At 38.9% G+C, this 18,038-nt stretch overlaps 1 protein-coding gene across 6 annotated transcripts in view; it reads left to right on the top strand.

Annotated features, from left to right (window-relative positions):
- Positions 1-7,251: 7,251 nt before the first annotated feature.
- Positions 7,252-18,038, top strand: part of LOC124719620 (zinc finger protein 83-like) — a 178,827-nt gene continuing 168,040 nt past the window's right edge. The window contains exons 1-2 of one of the 6 annotated variants that reach the window (XM_047244834.1): positions 7,252-7,437; positions 8,981-9,070. In XM_047244834.1, the coding sequence (XP_047100790.1) occupies positions 7,426-7,437; positions 8,981-9,070 (102 nt within the window). In that variant the 5' untranslated portion in view covers positions 7,252-7,425. The other 5 variants (XM_047244836.1, XM_047244833.1, XM_047244838.1 and 2 more) reach the window with 5 other exon arrangements.

Here is an 18,038-nt window from a genome sequence, read left to right as displayed (position 1 = left end):
AGGGAGAGGGAGAGAGAGAGAGAGAGAGAGAGAGAGAGAGAGAACATGACACTCCTAGCTTTTCATTGAGCAGTTATTAACGTCCCATGGAACACAATTTGGGAAATCCTGCTCAACATAACTGACATCGCAGACTGTATAAAACAGTTACTTACAATGTATGCTGATGAGATTACCATTGTATGTGTAGATGAGACAAAGGGAGCTTAAAATGGAAGCACTCATACATACTGAGACCGCAAATAAATGTCTAGTACAAAACAATATTTTTATAAATCAATCTAAAACATTGTGAAACTTCCTGGCAAATTAAAATTAAAATTGTGTACTGGACCGAGAGTCAAACTCCCAAGTTCAAATCTCGGTCCGGCACACAGCTGTTATCTGCCATGAAGTCTCATATCAGTGCATGCATTGCTGCAGAGTGAAAATTTCCTTCTGAAAGCAATGTGTGTATAATGCAAATATTAAACAGTGAGGCAATTAAAAAGGCAAGCGATAAAAATTTTTAGGAACTATTATAGGTGAGCATTTAACATGGGGAGAGCACATAGATGTACTGTGCAAAATAATAAACAAAGATTTTCTTCATACTGAAAACTGCAGAAGTTGTGGATGATAAAGTTCTCAGAGCAATAAACAATAAAACTTGTTTCAATATTAATCCTACTCAATTCATGTATGGGGAAGAGCACAAGATAGCTGCTTAAGGACAATATTTAAAATTCAGAAAAAGAGCACCGAGATGAATAGCCAAAAAACCACCGAGACAAATTTGTAGACAAGCTTTTGTACACCAAAAACTTATATATATATATATATAATGGAAGGAAACATTCCACGTGGGAAAAATTATATATAAAAACAAAGATGAGGTGACTTACCGAACGAAAGCGCTGGCAGGTCGATAGACACACAAACAAACACAAACATACACACAAAATTCAAGCTTTCGCAACAAACTGTTGCCTCATCAGGAAAGAGGGAAGGAGAGGGAAAGACGAAAGGAAGTGGGTTTTAAGGGAGAGGGTAAGGAGTCATTCCAATCCCGGGAGCGGAAAGACTTACCTTAGGGGGAAAAAAGGACAGGTATACACTCGCACACACGCACATATCCATCCACACATACAGACACAAGCAGACATATTTATATATAGTCTTTAAATATGTCTGCTTGTGTCTGTATGTGTGGATGGATATGTGCGTGTGTGCGAGTGTATACCTGTCCTTTTTTCCCCCTAAGGTAAGTCTTTCCGCTCCCGGGATTGGAATGACTCCTTACCCTCTCCCTTAAAACCCACTTCCTTTCGTCTTCCCCTCTCCTTCCCTCTTTCCTGATGAGGCAACAGTTTGTTGTGAAAGCTTGAATTTTGTGTGTATGTTTGTGTTTGTTTGTGTGTCTATCGACCTGCCAGCGCTTTTGTTCGGTAAGTCACCTCATCTTTGTTTTTATATATATATATATCACAATATGATGGCAATGAGAGTAAATGTTAAACACCTACCAAACATGGAGGTACATCACATTCTAGCTAGAGGGAAGGAAAATAATTACACATGACAGTGGAATCTCAAAATAATAATAGCAGACAGATGGTATTTTAAGAAGTTCCAAAAATCAATTAAGTGACTAAAGAAACTAAACGTATTTTACAATAATTTAAAAGTTTATCTTCCAGGGAAATGTGTTTACAGTATGAGTGATGTGAAATATCAAATTAATTATTAACTGTTACATTCAAACAGAAAATATGTAATAACCTCATATGTGCCCACACAATGTCATCCTGCTTTCTTTGCTATACGTTTACAGTATACATAAAATTATATGATGCCCCATATACTTTCAGTTGAAAATTATCATCTAGAGTCCACAGGCAAAGAATAACGAAACGTTACATTTCTATTGTCACTGTGACATACAAGTTAAAAGTGGCATTTTTCTGACCACTACACAAGGAATAAATTTCACAGTGGCTGGGGAACACAGAGCATCCATTGACAGGCACTAATTCACAGCTCTCTGTTTCTGAAGAGATACAAAAAACATAGTTCAAATGATAGAAAATAAGAATTATTGTGAGGTCATTATTAATCTTTTATGCAGTCTAAACATCATAGTTTCTGTACAGCACAAGGAATAGTATTGTACATTGAACACTATGGAAGACACACTTTGCTTATCCACATAAAGTGCAACTCAAGTGTTATGTATACATTATTCCTCTCAATTTTGGCTTTAAGCAACAACAGTGGCTCAATGTCCCAAAAATAGAAAATAGTCTCTGTTGCAAGTGTTGTATTAATATTGGCACATTTTCCATTCTTAGCATACCTTCAGATTACCTTAAACCATCGAGACAACATTAGACACATTTTATTTATCAATTTGTGTTCCGTTGATCCAGTATACATGGCTTTGGAACAAGTCGTAATTATATATGAGGACAGTACTTATAGATGCTAATAGATGCAAATTGTAATATGCATACAGGAACAAAATATGCAAATAATTACCAGCTTAGACATTTCCAATAGTGAACAGAGGTATACAACAATCAAATAATACACTAAAATTATTCAACAATACAAATTTGATAGAACTGAAGTTCATCATCAGCCTGAGTGAAAATTTCTGTGCTAACGTACATAACTGTATTCTATTACAAATTGGTAACAGCAAATACTAGAAGTACAATGTGTGTCTTATCTAAATAACAATGTAGAAATGTTTATATTAAAGAATTCATGAAGAGGGTAATGGGAGTTTTCCAGACGATAATCCTTTAATTAATTTTAAACTGTGGTATTATCCTGGTATTTTTTCTCCCCTTGCCTGATGGGAGAGCATTAAAATCCATTAATTGAGTAATGACTCCCTTTTGTACTAGACAAGTTTTTTTCTATCAACCTCAAGTCATGTTTTAACCTTGTGTCATAGTCGTGAAAGACACTCTTGGCTTTGCACATGGGAAGGTTCTTAATTAAAAGGCACATAAAGGATAGGATGTATTGTGAGGTCATTGTTAATCTTTTATGCAGTTTACAATATTTCTCCAGGAATGAATTCTGTTAACTGACCTTATAATTTGGCTTGCTCTTTTCTGAATGACAAATACTTTATTTTCCATTGGCTGGTCACCCAAAATATTATGCTGTTGGACAACAATGAATGAAAATAGCCAAAATAACCAATCTTACCATCATCACTATTAGCAGTTGCTGCTATAATATGTAGAGCATAAGTTGCTCAAATAAGTCTTTTTCTGTAGTCCAGGACGTGGCAACACCAATTTGGTTTATTAGGGATGAGGAGGCTCAAAATTTTTGAAGAATAAACATTCTGTGTATTATATTCATTACAGCTTAGATTTACGCCCTCCTGAACCTTGAGACCCATCGAAATGAATGTACTTTTATTTCCAGCTGGACCACTTATGAAGATCATGGAACACAAAGTTGGCACATGTTGCAATGTCATCACCTGGTATTTTTTCAACTAAAAGAGGTGTATCATCTGCAAAGAGAGTAAATTTGCTGGTAGCCTTTGTACAAAGAGAAACGTAATTAATAAAAATAAGAATTTAAAAGCTGTCATATCAAAGGCTTTTAAATATGACTAATGTGGTCTCTTGCAGTAACTGCAAGAAAGAAGTCATTACTAATAAAACATTTGCAACAGAGACAGTTTTCTAGTTTTCAAAAATTTAAGTATTATGATAAATGAAAAATAATAATAAAATAAAATTAGAAATAAGGAAAGAAAAACAACAATAAATGTAAAGTGACTTCGCTGAATAAAACCAGTTGCCTACTGTCAAGCAATTTGACACAAAGAAAAAAAAAAAAAGGTTGATATTGAGCTTGAACCTCCTGCAGGCTCACTGCTTTATCTATTTTGGGAACATCTTAATTTATACTATTATCCAAGAGGTTTAAAATCCTGTTCTTATTAACGTAAATAAGAACATTGCATGATTTGTACTACATCATTTACGCAGCACTAGAAATACATTCTCTCTAGGCTCATATGTCATTATTAAGATGGTTAACTATGTTATACTATTTAATTCAGTTGACCCACAGAAAATGAATATTGGCAGCCTGTGAAGTTCGTTATTAGCAGACAATTTTCTATGCTTTCTTAACACAGCTATTTTTTGTAACTTTCGTTGTACACATTCAAAGTTTTATAGCCCTACCCAATTTAGAAAAATCACTGTTATATTCGAATTCTAACTATTCACTAGATTCAAGCACACATACAGCAATGTAAAACAACCTATTATTGATTAGCAAAAACATTTTATACTGGTTAATTTTCTCTTACTAAACTGATTACTGAAACAGCTTACTGCTGTATGGTGATGGCGAACGTTCTGATGTCATGCAAATCTCTTTCTCAGTGAAAAATACATGTACCTCTTGATTCTTCCAGAAACATTTTCATTTACACATTTGTACAAAAAAACTATCACGTTACGCTTGTACTAAACTGCCCTGCAACTCGCACTGCTAAAGCTGTTAACACATTCTTTGCAGACCTATAGCATAGAACGTAGTAGTTAAATGAATAACGAAAGCGTTCTGATTGGTATCAATTAATACCTACTACAGCTTCTTCCTTCTTTGCATTTCCTTGTAACTAATACTCGAAATATGACTATAAGCACTTAAAGTTAGCAGTAGCTAACGTTATAATCTAAGAGAAGCTGCACATCAGATATGCTACTGTCCCTTGTCGTCTCTTCACAAATATTATTGCCACACACAAGGGTATGAAAGACAATATGCACACAAAAACACTGTTGATGCGCATCTAATCCGTAACGAAGTATTTTAACAATCACTTTCACATTCATAGGAGATTGCGGCATAAAATACAGCAGAAATTACACGCAATACATCACAGTTAGTCGATAGTTTTGTGAAGTTGAGCAAAGGTAACTGTATCAAATTAGGAGTTTACTGTTATTTCAGAATAATTCGTCGTTTCTATTCATTCATATATGCAATCTGTTGATTTTGTTTAATATCTGGGATTCTGGGAGACATTTGTTTAGACTCATGACTCCTAGTCTCCTACCGATCTACCAACAAGGAAATCGTATTGCGTTCAAAGAAAACGAGCTGCGGAAGAGGTTAAGGCGAACCTATCTTGTAATACCATCCATTGACGATGAATACCTTTGGTTGTATAACAGACAGTTGTGTCATGAGCAAACACAAATTCTTATTTGTTTAACTCTTAGACGTTTTCGAATGAAGTTCTACGATCATCAGGGGGTTCATTTATTTTATTAGTATTAAATACTGACGTTTATGTGGCTGTCTGACTAATGTAGTATAGCTGATATTTTCCTCTAGTTCGTCATTTTTTGTGATTCCGCTTTTTCATGCCTCTAGAGAGAATGTAAAATATGCTTTGCAATATCCACAGAATCACTGATTGTCGAACTTGCATCAAAAATGGAAAAATACGAACAACCACCCCAAGATGAAAACATCTTTCGAGTTAGGTACTCATCATTAAGCAGTCTGGCCATTCTAGAAGGTGCGTATGAGCAGTTGCCAGCGGGCTTGTGCGCATGCGCAGAGCTGAATTCGCGTATGAGCAGTGCCTTCCTCCCGCTTCTGGCTACTTGGAGCGTGGCTGTTTGGTGTACGAGCAGTAGCAGCAAGTAGCCAGAAGCTACCCGGAAAAATTTTCCTGGCGCGCCCAAGCTGCCAGATTCGCGCATGCGCAGAGCAAGCTGAGTTATAGTGGGGGGGGTCCTTCCTCACGTGACCCGTGGCCGTGTCTTCGTTTATAGCTCCCACGTCAAATGAAAACAAAACAGATTTCTGTGGCCGGGAGCCATAAAGTGAATTAATATACATTCTCATAACCATGAAAGGCCAAAATAAGTTAGTAGTTTCAATTTTCTGATTTTATATTATTTCCAGGTTATTAGTAATCAACCATTAATGTCTTAATGAAGCTATTTCTGTCTGTTTTATAGAGGAATTTGCTTGAGTTAATTTTTTTTTCCGCTAAGGCAGTTAGTTTATTTGAAACGAAACGAAGTGTTTCATTCCGCGCTATTGGCTACTTTCAACCTCGTTCAATTTGAAGTGCAAATTTTCATTTTCTGGGATGAATGACGTTACACCATAATAAAGAACCAAATATGAGAATATAGTACTGGACCTCCAAGAAAATTTGTATCACGTGAACCACATGAAAAGCTGAATATCAGGAACTTCAGAGTCCATCTGGACATAGAAATGTGCAATTAGAGCGGAATGAAGCATTTAGTATGGTTTATGGAATTCCGATGCTGCTGGAGTAGTCTCTGATGTCCTGTTCCTTGTATGACACTGTAAGATCTCTTAATGCTATATACGTACGAACATACGTAACCATTGACTTGAAGCTAAGTGGGCAAATTTGGTCAGTGGTTTTGAACTAAATATTTTGTTTCAAATATAATGACAGCTGTAGCAGAATTTTGTAGATCTGCCTTCTGTGAAAGTGTTTTTCGATCACAAGGCACTTGTCTCGTACTTCCTCTGGGCCTGAAGTTATTTCTTTATTTGTGTTTACGTCTTAAATTTATGGAATGCCATTCTATCCTAAATTTTAGACTGGCAGCATACCATGTTTTATCGTTTTAACTCCCCACATGGCTTCATATTTATTCCTAGAGTAGAATATAAACTGTCAGTTGTACCGTTTCTTTGCCTCATAGACAACCATGTTAATTTTTTCACATTTTGCAATAGTTATGAAATTTATTGTCCTTTATTCCGGTGTAAGCTACACAAGAAACTCTCTCTTTTTTTGTTGCAAGTAATTTGTATTCCATCCTAGTAGCTTTTTGCAGTGATGTGTAGATGTAAACGTGTTGGAAATGCTACATAACAAAATTGCAGAGCACGAATTAAAAGAAAAAATATGTCAAAAATTTTATGGTACTCCGAGCTGTGGAGTCTAATTTTGAAATGACTCAAAAGCCGAGAACTGCTTCCTTATTTGCATCCTTCATCTGTGTGGGATATGATAAAACAATTCAGTATATTCTCTCAACAACATGCCGCACGGGCGGCACGGCTACACATGGTCACGTGATGCCCCACCAGAAATACGACGAAAAGCGTATGAGCAGAGCAAGCACCAAGCACGAGCTGCCTACGTCATCGTAGCTGCGCATGCGCAGTACAGCCTGTTGTCTGGCGCATTCTGGTAACTGCTCAAACGGACAATCTAGCAAAGTGGTCGCCATCTTGTAGCCAATAAAAAAATATATATATATGAACTATTTCCTCCGTCCTCCAAGCAATAAAAAAGTGAGGATTATATACATGAAAGAACGAAAGACGAAAATTTATTTTCGAACATAAACCCAACACCAATTTCCTTTCTATTATAACTCGGTAGGGCCCATGAAGCAACTTGTGAGTATATTTTTATGGAACACTCGTATCTATTTGTATTAATATCGTAACAGTTAAATATGATTTAGCCGACAAACTTCACGGCGATTTTATCGACATCTGAATAACTATGATTGGGTAACGTTTGGAAAATGTGGTGACGGAGTGTCGAGAGGGACAGCTTGTGCAGTTGTTTTAGGTTATGTTATCTCGATAAAACGTCGCTGTTAACTTCTATGAAGTTGCAAGTTATGAAAAATATTACATGTACGCAGGCCCATATCGTCTTGTAAAGTGCCCGGTAATTTGTCCACATGACATGAAATCTATGCATATGTTTTCCCGTAGTTTGTGAAAGGCAGTTTCTTTACCTTGCGACCTCAAGTGAAAACGAAAATCGTCGTTAAATACTTTGTGATGGGCGAGAGAAGACGTGTAATGAAATTCGTACAATCACTATACTAGTATGTTTATGTTAACTTGCTTACCGCCGCTGATGATGTACCTAGTTGTGAAGAGACAAGAAGGGTGTTAGCTGTGTAGCTGCTCCGGATTATTGCGTGTGAAGTTGGGTACTAATCTTAGTATTTCAGATTCAAATACCAGTAATTTATACATCTTATCAGATAATGTTTGTATTTGAATGAAAGAAAATGCTGTAGAAGGTATTAGGCCATGTCTGTTGTTTACTGTGGCTGTTCAGAAAGTTTTGAGCACTTCTCCGGTACGAACTTAAGTACGGGAATTATTAAAGATTCCGCCGTGGCAGTAGTTGTTGTACATTTGTATATACAGCAATGATGGGGATGAAATGCATATTAAATTGCCTGATAAAATTATCGTCTGAAGGCTGCTGAATTTAGAAGGGGCAGAATTTCATTTTATGCCTGCAACGTAATAAGTGAGAAACAGTGTATAGAATGACATCTGTGTTCATAGATTAAGCCTTTCAGTGTCTTATATGCGATTAAGAAATACAAATTCTCTTTTGCTCTTGGTTATATCAGTAAGAATCGGATTATAAATGTGTTGGATGACAGCATTCATTACCAAACGTCCATAATATATTTAAAAGCATTGAGCTCACAGAAGGCTGCAAGCTTCATTTCAAATTTTCTCATCATATGTAAAATCGAGGTTGGCCGTAGTAAATTGTTTTATTTGGAAAAATCTCTTTGCTTGTATGAGTTGCTTTGCATGGCCATATTGCTGAAATTAGAATTCATTTGGAAAGCAAAATATTCATGTCTCATAATGCTTACATTATTATAGTGTACCATTGGCCCCTGTTTCAAAGAAACATCAATAATCATTTGTTTCCATTGCATGTGATTTTGATGTGACATTTTGAGGTAATTTGTTTCAACTCTTCTTAACCAGAGAAATGTCGCTCTTTTGTCATAATTACAATTTCTGTTTTCATCAGGTAGTGTTAAATTTGTTTTGTGTGCACTGGCTCATATGTTGCTCTGTCTTGGAATAAAAAATGCTGTTTTTGAGTTGTATCTTATAGTGATAATGAATTTTGAATATGACTGTTTTTATCTGATTCCTTGTTTTTCAGGGCCTTCACACTGCAGCAATGGATTACAGAAACATTATTTGGATAAAAACAGAGCCAACAGATGAGATATCGACTGTGCCAGACTCCACTGTAAGTAGTTTTCTTGTATTGTTTTAATAATTTCTGTGTGTAGTATTCTGAACGAATAAACATAAATCAGTGATATGCTTGGAAGTAAGGAGAATGCAATGTAATACAGAATCCAGATCTTTTTGTTAAATGTAATGATCCACAACGCTGTGAATAAAATGTGTGTGTTGAACATCAGACAGAGGGAATAGTTTGGATTAAATATTTAGCAGAAGCTAGAGAACTTCTTCAATCACTACTCATTGACATTTATAATACATAAGCATAAACATGGAGCTTATTCTGATCTGCTTCTTTTAAATATCAACTTTAATTTGCAGCTAGAAAGTTAGGTAGACTTACAGTAATTTTTTTTATTATCATTCGATGTTTGCTGGCACATAAAATATTTGTTTTGTAAGTAAGGTTGAAGAGATGTTTACTGTGATCACTGGTGTGATAATTAAGCTTCTGTATTCTAATGTATACATTAGCAGTTCTCTTTGAATATGTAAACAGTATGTCAGTAAATTTCATTTCAGATAAAATTCATTACTGCACCTCAATAAATAGTTGATAGCACTCAGCTTGCACTGTGATAGATTACAATTTCGGTTGAATCAATCGATACCAGGCTTTGGCTGTAACCCTTGGTGGAATGATGTGGCATATGGTGTCATATGTGCACAGGGGTCAACAGAAGCAACCGATTCCACTTGTTGCTTTGACTCATGACATAATAGTGGTATTGTAATGTTGAGTTGGTTTTATTTGTAGATGTTGAGTTGCTTCTGGATGGTGTCCTGTGAGGGTGGAAGTGGACATGCTGAGTTTAAGGTGTGTACAGGCTTCATTTGAGTTTTGGCTTGTATTGTGCTAATGTGGTCTTCAGTTCAAGTAGTTGGTGGGGTAGTGTGGGTTGTGGAAGTGTTTACAGTGAGTTATTAAGGTTTGTTTATATATTTGGCAATTTTGTTACGTCTGATTAGATTGGTGTTCGTTGGGCATACAGGGGACTATGATTTTTATTGATTTTTTTGTTGGATGTGGATATGGTAGTGAAATACATGAGTGCATCATTACAATCTAAAAGGGTGGTGATATGGTGTCTGTCACACAAACGGTTTCTGTAGGTGGGCGGCCTTACTGCTGCATGTGTTAGGTGTCACATTTGTGGTGACAATATGAGGTAGATGAGAGTTCTGGCGGCTCAAACCTAGTTTCGGTGGGTCGACCGAAGCGTCCGATCCCACCCGTCGGCTTTGACCCGTGACTTAAGGCTGTTGTGGTGTGTGACATCACGACGGCGCGGAATTTACTTTGTGAGAGTGGCGTGTTTGTAGGTGTCGTTTTGATGCGATCGGTGGTGCTCTCCCGTGGTGTGTTAGGTGATGTTTTTGGTTTAGTTTGCTAGTGTGGCGTCGTGTGTGAATTGCTTTTTTTATGTCTTTGGTAGGTATGGATATGACTGACTGGGTCAACAGTTTTTGGTTGTCGGCTATGATGGGGGACAGTGCGTTGTCTCTAGTAAAATTTCTTCAACTATTCGGATTTTTGGATGAAGTCGTGAAGTATTCAGTATGTGGTGAAGAAATGAGGCTTACTTAAAGTTCCGGCCTCTTGGACCAGGGACGGCTGTATGTGGAGATGTCGTGAGGATAACAGGTCAACGGAAGTGTTCACTCCCAATGTGTGGCTGTGAATGTTGGTATCGGGAGATGTTTGTGAGCTATATAGGTCAAGGGAAGTGGTTACGTCGTAATTTATGGGATCGGGAGCTGCTGTTGAGCTATACAGGTCAAGGGAAGTGTCTGATACCAGATGATACTGTCTTTAGTGGTATTTGGGGAGTTTTGTGATATCGATTTTTTTCATGGTTTTGTATGGTGTTGGGTGTCTAAGTTTGTTTATATTTAGTTTGTCTCCACCCAAAAACCACCTATTTCCCGCGCTTGTCCCGTTAGTCTCATTAGGCTTTTTGTGGAACGTGTGTGTGTGTGTGTGTGTGTGTGTGTGTGTGTGTGTGTGTGTGTGTGTGTGTGTGTGTGTGTGTTGTGTGTGTGTGTGTGTGTGTGTGTGTGTTTTTTTTTTTTTTTTTTTCGATGTATTTTCATCCTCATAATGTGTACATAACGACTTTATATGTGCCATATTGGAATCATGGTTTATGGTTGTTTCCGCCATATTTGTGACGTCATGGATCAAAGCAGACGGGCAGGATTGGACGCTTCCATATTTCCGTTTCGGTGCGGGCAGTGCTGGGTTAAACCTAAGCTGTTTCAGCTCTTCTGTTAAAATCAATCAATCAATCAACCCGGCAGCTCAGACCGGGGACATGTATATGTGACGTCAGTGTGAACATTCCTGGAAATCTATGAGATGTGGTACCTGGTTTGAGAAATCTAGATTAGCCCTATGGGAGACTGTCTTGCTCTCTTACTATTTTTGTTGTAAGTCTTTTATAAATGTTTTTGCATATGAGACTGCTGTGAGAGAGAGAACTGTTCTGGATTAGATATGTTTGTCAAGAGGTTTGTTCAGAATACGTGAAATGTAGCAGGAAGTTGGTTGGGCCAGGTGTGGTTGATGAAATTGACGAATCACAGTATGGGAGGGGCATTTTTCTGGTTGGTTTGTGGGTGTTTGGTGGGGAGGGGGGAGGGTGGTTGTTACTTCAGGAGATGGGTATGCTGATTGTGTTTTTAGGGTTCTACTGAGCTGCAGTAATAGGTAACTGGTGGGTCTAATTGAAGAATATATTGAGGGGGTAGCACTATTGTTTCTGATGCATTTTCGTCGTATAGGGGTTTGGGGACGAGTGGTTACAATCATTGAGTCGTTAACCACAGTACTGAGTTTAAGGATTGTGACAGTGAGGCTTGTAGTTACATGATAGAGGGGCTTTGGGAGCAATTAAATCAGTTATAAGGAGGGGAAGAGGCACTCGTACAACCTGTAATCTCATTTGGATTACTATTGCTGACAGAAGATTTTTTGAGGGGAGGATGTATAGGTTGAAGATGGTGAGTTAAGGTTTTCTCTCTTCGTGTGTGTGTGTGTGGGGGGGGGGGGGGGGGGGACATGATGGTGAACCTAGGTGATATTGCTTGAAGGTCTTGTTGGTAAGTAATTTTCGTTTGTGTTTCATTCTATAGTGATTGTGATATTTTGTCTGTTCTGTATCTATAGTAGGTTGATTGTGTTCTAATTGATGTAGTGAATGTGGAGTATTTGGGTTTTTGAGTTGGGGTTTTGGTTCCACCTTCCGGAGTTGTAGGTGGCTTTTTTCCATCAGCAGCTGCGGTTGAGCTATATAGGTTAAGGGAAATGTCCAATTTCTGTGGTTTTGTTGGTGTAATGGAATGTTGTAATGTAAACTTTTTTGGATATTATTTGTTTTGGCATAGTGTAGTTATTGTTGTGTATTTGACTTACCCCACCCGAAAACCCCAATTTTCTGTGTTTGTCCCATTAGTTTCACTTTATTTTTGGAGTGAAACGTTGTATCATACTTATTTTTCTTCACGTTTGTTTGCGTGTGTATTTAGTGACATAATTGTAAACATTTTGTACACGCTGGAAGTAGCCGCTTCCATCTCGTGGTTCAGAGCAAACAGGTTGAATTGAATCCTTCTGCATTGCCATACAGAGAGATATAGTAGAATACTGATAATGTAACTCTGTTTGTATATTATGTTTTGAGGAAGTTGCGATGATGACCTTCACCATAGCCCATGCTGCATATTATTTTGTAAGGTGACAGTTGGGTTTTGAGTAGGCGAAACCAAGTCCTCTGCCCTGAGAATAACTATCATTCTTGTTATCACATTTATTTTACCCCTTTTCAATATTTGCAAGTGGTGTATGTTTACTATTTTGTGATGTCAGTTGAGGTGGTTGAGATTGGCAGGTTCAGATTTTCTAGTAAATACCTCTAAAGACTGTGTTATAATTTGATAAGGGAGATAAAATTAAAAAGTAGTCTTATAAGATTAAAGTTGTATTTGATGAGTACTAGTTTTGAAGATTTGAACACTGCTTAACAATGAATATGTCACATGGAAGCTTCTCTCACATGTTGAGTGGATGGACTTAACCTTCTTAGACCCTTCAAAAACCATATTTAGTATATCATGTTAATTGAAAGCCACTGAGATAGCAAAAATACATAGAACTTCCTACACAGTCTGTGTATTTTATGTCATAAATAGATGCATTTGACCTCTCTCCCCACTTTTCCAGCAGTTGTTTTAATTTGTTTGGCCAGTATCACATTGTAAGTCATTGTACCAAATGCGTATTTAACAGCTCTGTGTTCAAACTGAATATTGACGTATTTTATCCCTCTCTGAGGATTGTCCATTGTGATTGTAGAAGCGGAATGTGACTGTGAATTCAGTGTAAATATTCATGGTAGGAGAAAAAATGTTCTCTGCTACAGTTCCTTAATGTTGATAGTGGCATGCTATACTACGCAAACTCATACTGTGACAGAATGTGCTACTACAGAGATCTCACAACCCAATAAGAAATAACAAATAACATTTATTAAGAGTATTTTACAAAATGGTACTTTAATTTGGTAAACTTTGATGCATGGCAGACGATGTCCTGAACATGATGCAGTGGTATCTAACTAATTTTGCAGTCTCTTGACTGTCTGATATTGTCACTGATAGAAATCTTTGCAAAGACTCTGTAATTGGTTATGGTTCTCTGTGAACAGCAACTATAGTGTCAGAAGGTAATCTTCAGAGTATTGTGTGAGAATTGCCAGCTCTGGAACTGCTGTCTGGCTGCTGGTGGGGAACTGTTTATGTTTGTCCGCATCTGCCTCCCATTGTATTTTGAGTCCGTCAGTGGGAAGATTCCTGTCTGCCCAGTGGAGGCAAAAGCTGTATAGTCTGCAGTTGACATTTTTCCTATTGGCTGTCTGCACTATGAGCAGACATACACAGTGTGCTGAAGGAAGTGGCGCAGAAGCAGGAAGAAGTGTTTGTTAGTGAGCACCATCTGGAGGCTGCTCGCATGGAACTGATAGATGTCAGGCGAGGGTTTGTGCCTGTGAGGTGATGGTGGCCTCATGTGGTATTTGGTGTGTACTTCTTGCCCAGTACACAAATTTCCTCAAAAAGTATGTTGTGAGGTAGCCCTAAACAGGTGGCGAACTGCTACTGAAGTGTACAAGGTGGAAGCCAAAAAGTATCTCCATCACTTCTTTTCTGTTTATGCCCATACCAAAGAATGATATTGTGGCTGGGCTGTTATTACACAATAGGAGAATCAAAATTTTCATTGCCTTTTAGCCAGCACATATTTACATTCCCAATCTACATCTGCTGCAGTCATATTAATTATTTGTGTGTTAATACTCACACAAAACTTAATCATGTGATGTGCTGTTCATTGTTGATAACAAGTATTATGTATTGTACTTTAATGTCACTGTCAACTTCTGGTGAATTACATTGCTTAAGGTGGGATGTAATGGGAAATGTAAACATTTATTTAATACATCATTAAAACCATATTTATTAATTTACAAATCCAAAATTTTACATGTGTAAAGCAGCTGAACTGTGTGTTAATGGAAAAATATAATAAAATATGCAGGATTAATATTTTTCCAGATTGTGTAATTTTTAATTTTTTATTGTCTTTTTATAAAAAGCCATAACTCATTCTAATCATGCAATTAATCTGAAAATTTTATTGTAGGGTCCTGAGACGGTTATAAAACCACTGAACTACAGTTATTAATTATGGTACAAATTGTATCATTAACAGAGTTTTACCTTCACTTCACACTCCCTCTGCCCTCTTCTTGGGAGTAATGTATCAAGCCTTCGTCTGGAGACGGACATTTGAAAACTCCAGGATCCTGTTTCCTTTCTTTTTCTCCATCCTCACAATTTCTTCCTATGTTGGTCTTTCCCTACGTTCACTCTTCCCCGCGCTTTCATACCCTTACTTCTATCTCTGCCTCATTCTCCTTGCCCTATTCTCCTTGTCTTCTTTTCCGTGTCTTATTCTCCGCTTCGGCATTTGAGATTCTTTCTTCTGTCCCTCTAACCCTTTCTCTCTTTCATCTCGTCTTTCCTCCCTGTGCGTGCCTGAAGGCTGACCCACGCGTTCACACACGTAGCCGGTGACGGGGTAATGCGTAATTCCCCACACTGGGTACGCAAGTAAGGCACGTACGTACCCCCTGATAAAGGCCAGGCCCAGGGAGTGGTGATTGCCTGAGCTGTTACCTTCCGAACATGCCGATTGGTCCCTCCGTCCGTTCCTCGGGAGATGTGTCCTGAGGTGTGAACAGTCACCTAAGGCGGGAGTGCCCTCTGAGAGGGCCCCCACAAGGAAGGAGCACACCATCGGAGACGCTGGCAATCATGGGGGATTCATCCGCAATAGATTTCTCTTCTTCTTCTTCTTCTTCTTCTTCTTCTTCTTCTTCTTCCATGTCTTCTGCCCAAAAATGAAAGCTAGATGAAACTCCTGTTCCGAAAATTCTACCACCAGCACCAAAGTTTCTTGTTGTCACAAGATCTGATGGTCACGATTTCACAACAGTCAACCCTTTTGTCATTCAGAAGGGTGTAGGTGCGATTGCTGGACCAGTGAAATCTTGTACTCGGTTGCGCAACGGTACCTTGCTGTTGGAGACAGAGAGCACCTTCCAGGCCCAAAAATTACTTCGAGCCACACTCTTACACACATTTGCTGTACAGGTGGAGGCCCACCACACCTTGAATTCGTCGCGTCATGTGGCATGGTGTGTACCAGGTCACTCGACGGACTAACTGATGAGGAGATTCTGCCTTTCCTCTCTGATCAGGGAGTGATGGCCATCCATCGGGTCGTGAAAAGGATCGACAAGGACCTCATACCAACCCGAACCATATCCCTGACTTTCGACAATTTGCAATTGCCTTCACGAATTAAAGCGGGTTATGAGATCATTTCTATTCGGCCGTATGTACCCAGCCCTACAAGGTGTTACCAATGTCGGTTTAATTATACACGGCAGTCTTGTTCAAGTGCGGCTAAATGTGTTACCTGTGGCAGGGACGCCCATGAGGGTGACTGTCCACCTCCGTCCCCTCGTTGCATCAACTGTATGGACGACCATGCTGCCTCCTCTTGTGACTGCCCCGTCTACAAAGATGAGAAAAGTATACAGGAAATTCAAGTGAAAGAGAAGGTGTCGATCTCGGCTGCTCGCAAGTTATTCAATAGCAGAAAGCCCACTGTGCTTCTGGCAGGTAAATACAGTACCGTTCTCGCCTCTCCTTGGCCTACCAGGGAGGTAGCTACACTGAAATGTGATCTAACATTTAGTGATTCGGTCGTCAGATCGGTCAGTGCTAAGATCGCCCGATCAATGTCTCCTCTTACTCCCACCGACCCTAAGGCTCAATCATCATCACCTGGTACTGCTAAGACAGGGACCTCTAAATCGGATGCTTGGACCTTCGAAAAAAGAACCGACACGTGAAGATTTCTTGCATACTCAAGCTTCATAGCCATCAACTGTTACTTCGACAAAACGTAATTCTTCAAAGAAGGCTCACAGAAACAAGAGTTTTCCATCTCCACTGAGGCGTGTTTCTTCTCCTGCACCACCCAGCAGTTGCCGTCCCCAGCTATCTTCAGTTTCGCCAGGCCACACCGCTGGTAGCCGATCATCTGGCCTTTCACCGGCGGACTCTGTTTGACTGCTGTTGTTTTTTGACTTGAAGCATGAGATACTCATCTCATCTCATCATCATTTAAGACTGATAATGCCTTTCAGCATTCAGTCATCTCATCTGTACTAACAAATCAGTACACACTATTTGTTTTTCTGTGCTTGAAACAAGCAAAACAAGACTTTTTCTTGTACTATCTACAATTTCAAGTTTCCTTCCCATTAGACTATTCACAAATGTTTGTCGAAGTTGCTATGGCAATATTTGCTAAAACTACTTACATACATGCGTTCAGGTGTGATAGCACACAAATTATTGGCACTCGTATAACTCTGAATAACAAATATTTACTTACAGATATGTGTTGGTGATAGGCAAGATCTTGAGATTTGTAAATTGCAGTAAATTAACACTAGGCAAGATTTGTATCTACTCAGGAAAAAAGTTTTCAGTGCCTGCTTCCAAGGAACCTCCCTGAACAATACAGCTGATGCTGAATAAAGAGCACCTGTCTTGTGAACTAACTGACAGTTGTGAAACACAGCAGGTAACTGTCTCATTTGGTACATCAGTCCCCTAAGGATAAGTGGAGCGTCATCCAAATATATCAGAAAATGAACTCAATGCCTGGAGTGTGTTTTGAATGGTAGTATGTGCTTTTGAGGCTGAGACTGGTTTTGAGGCACAAGTGTATGTGACATTTTTTTGGAATAAGTACTCTGGTTTTACTGTGTTGGGATAGTAGTAGTTTTACCATTTGGTAAAATACAGGGTATTTCAGAATGAATGTATTGGTTTTAAGGCTCACTGATCAAAACTTCTCCAGCTGGGATAGTCAGGTCACATACCTCACGGACGTTATTCTCACTGCTGCTGAATATTCCATCCCCCGTACTTCCTCTTCTCCACATCGAGTCCCAGTCCCCCTGGTGGGCTACAGCATGCAGCGACGCTATTCGTGCTCAGCGACGTGCTTTACGCCCCTTCCAATGTCACCGTACGATGGCGAACTGTATCAGTTACAAACGACTCCTTGCACAGTGTCGTCGTGTTATCAAAGGAAGCAGAAAGGCTTGCTGGGTGGCTTTCACCAGCTCATTCAACAGTTTTACTCCTTCTTTGGTTGTCTGGGGTGGCCTGCACCAGCTATCTGGCACCAAGGTCCACTCCCCGATTTCTGGCCTGACTGTAGCGAATGAAGTCCTCGTGGGTCCTGAGGATGTGTCAAATGCCTTCGGCCGCTTTTTCACGGAGGTTTTGATCTCTGCCCATTACCACCCTGCCTTCCTCCCCCAAAA

Source organism: Schistocerca piceifrons, chromosome 11 (assembly GCF_021461385.2).
Source record: "Schistocerca piceifrons isolate TAMUIC-IGC-003096 chromosome 11, iqSchPice1.1, whole genome shotgun sequence".
NCBI classification, from domain to species: Eukaryota; Metazoa; Arthropoda; class Insecta; order Orthoptera; family Acrididae; genus Schistocerca; species Schistocerca piceifrons.
Note: the sequence above shows the minus strand (reverse complement) of the source record. Positions and strands in the feature narration are given on the sequence as shown.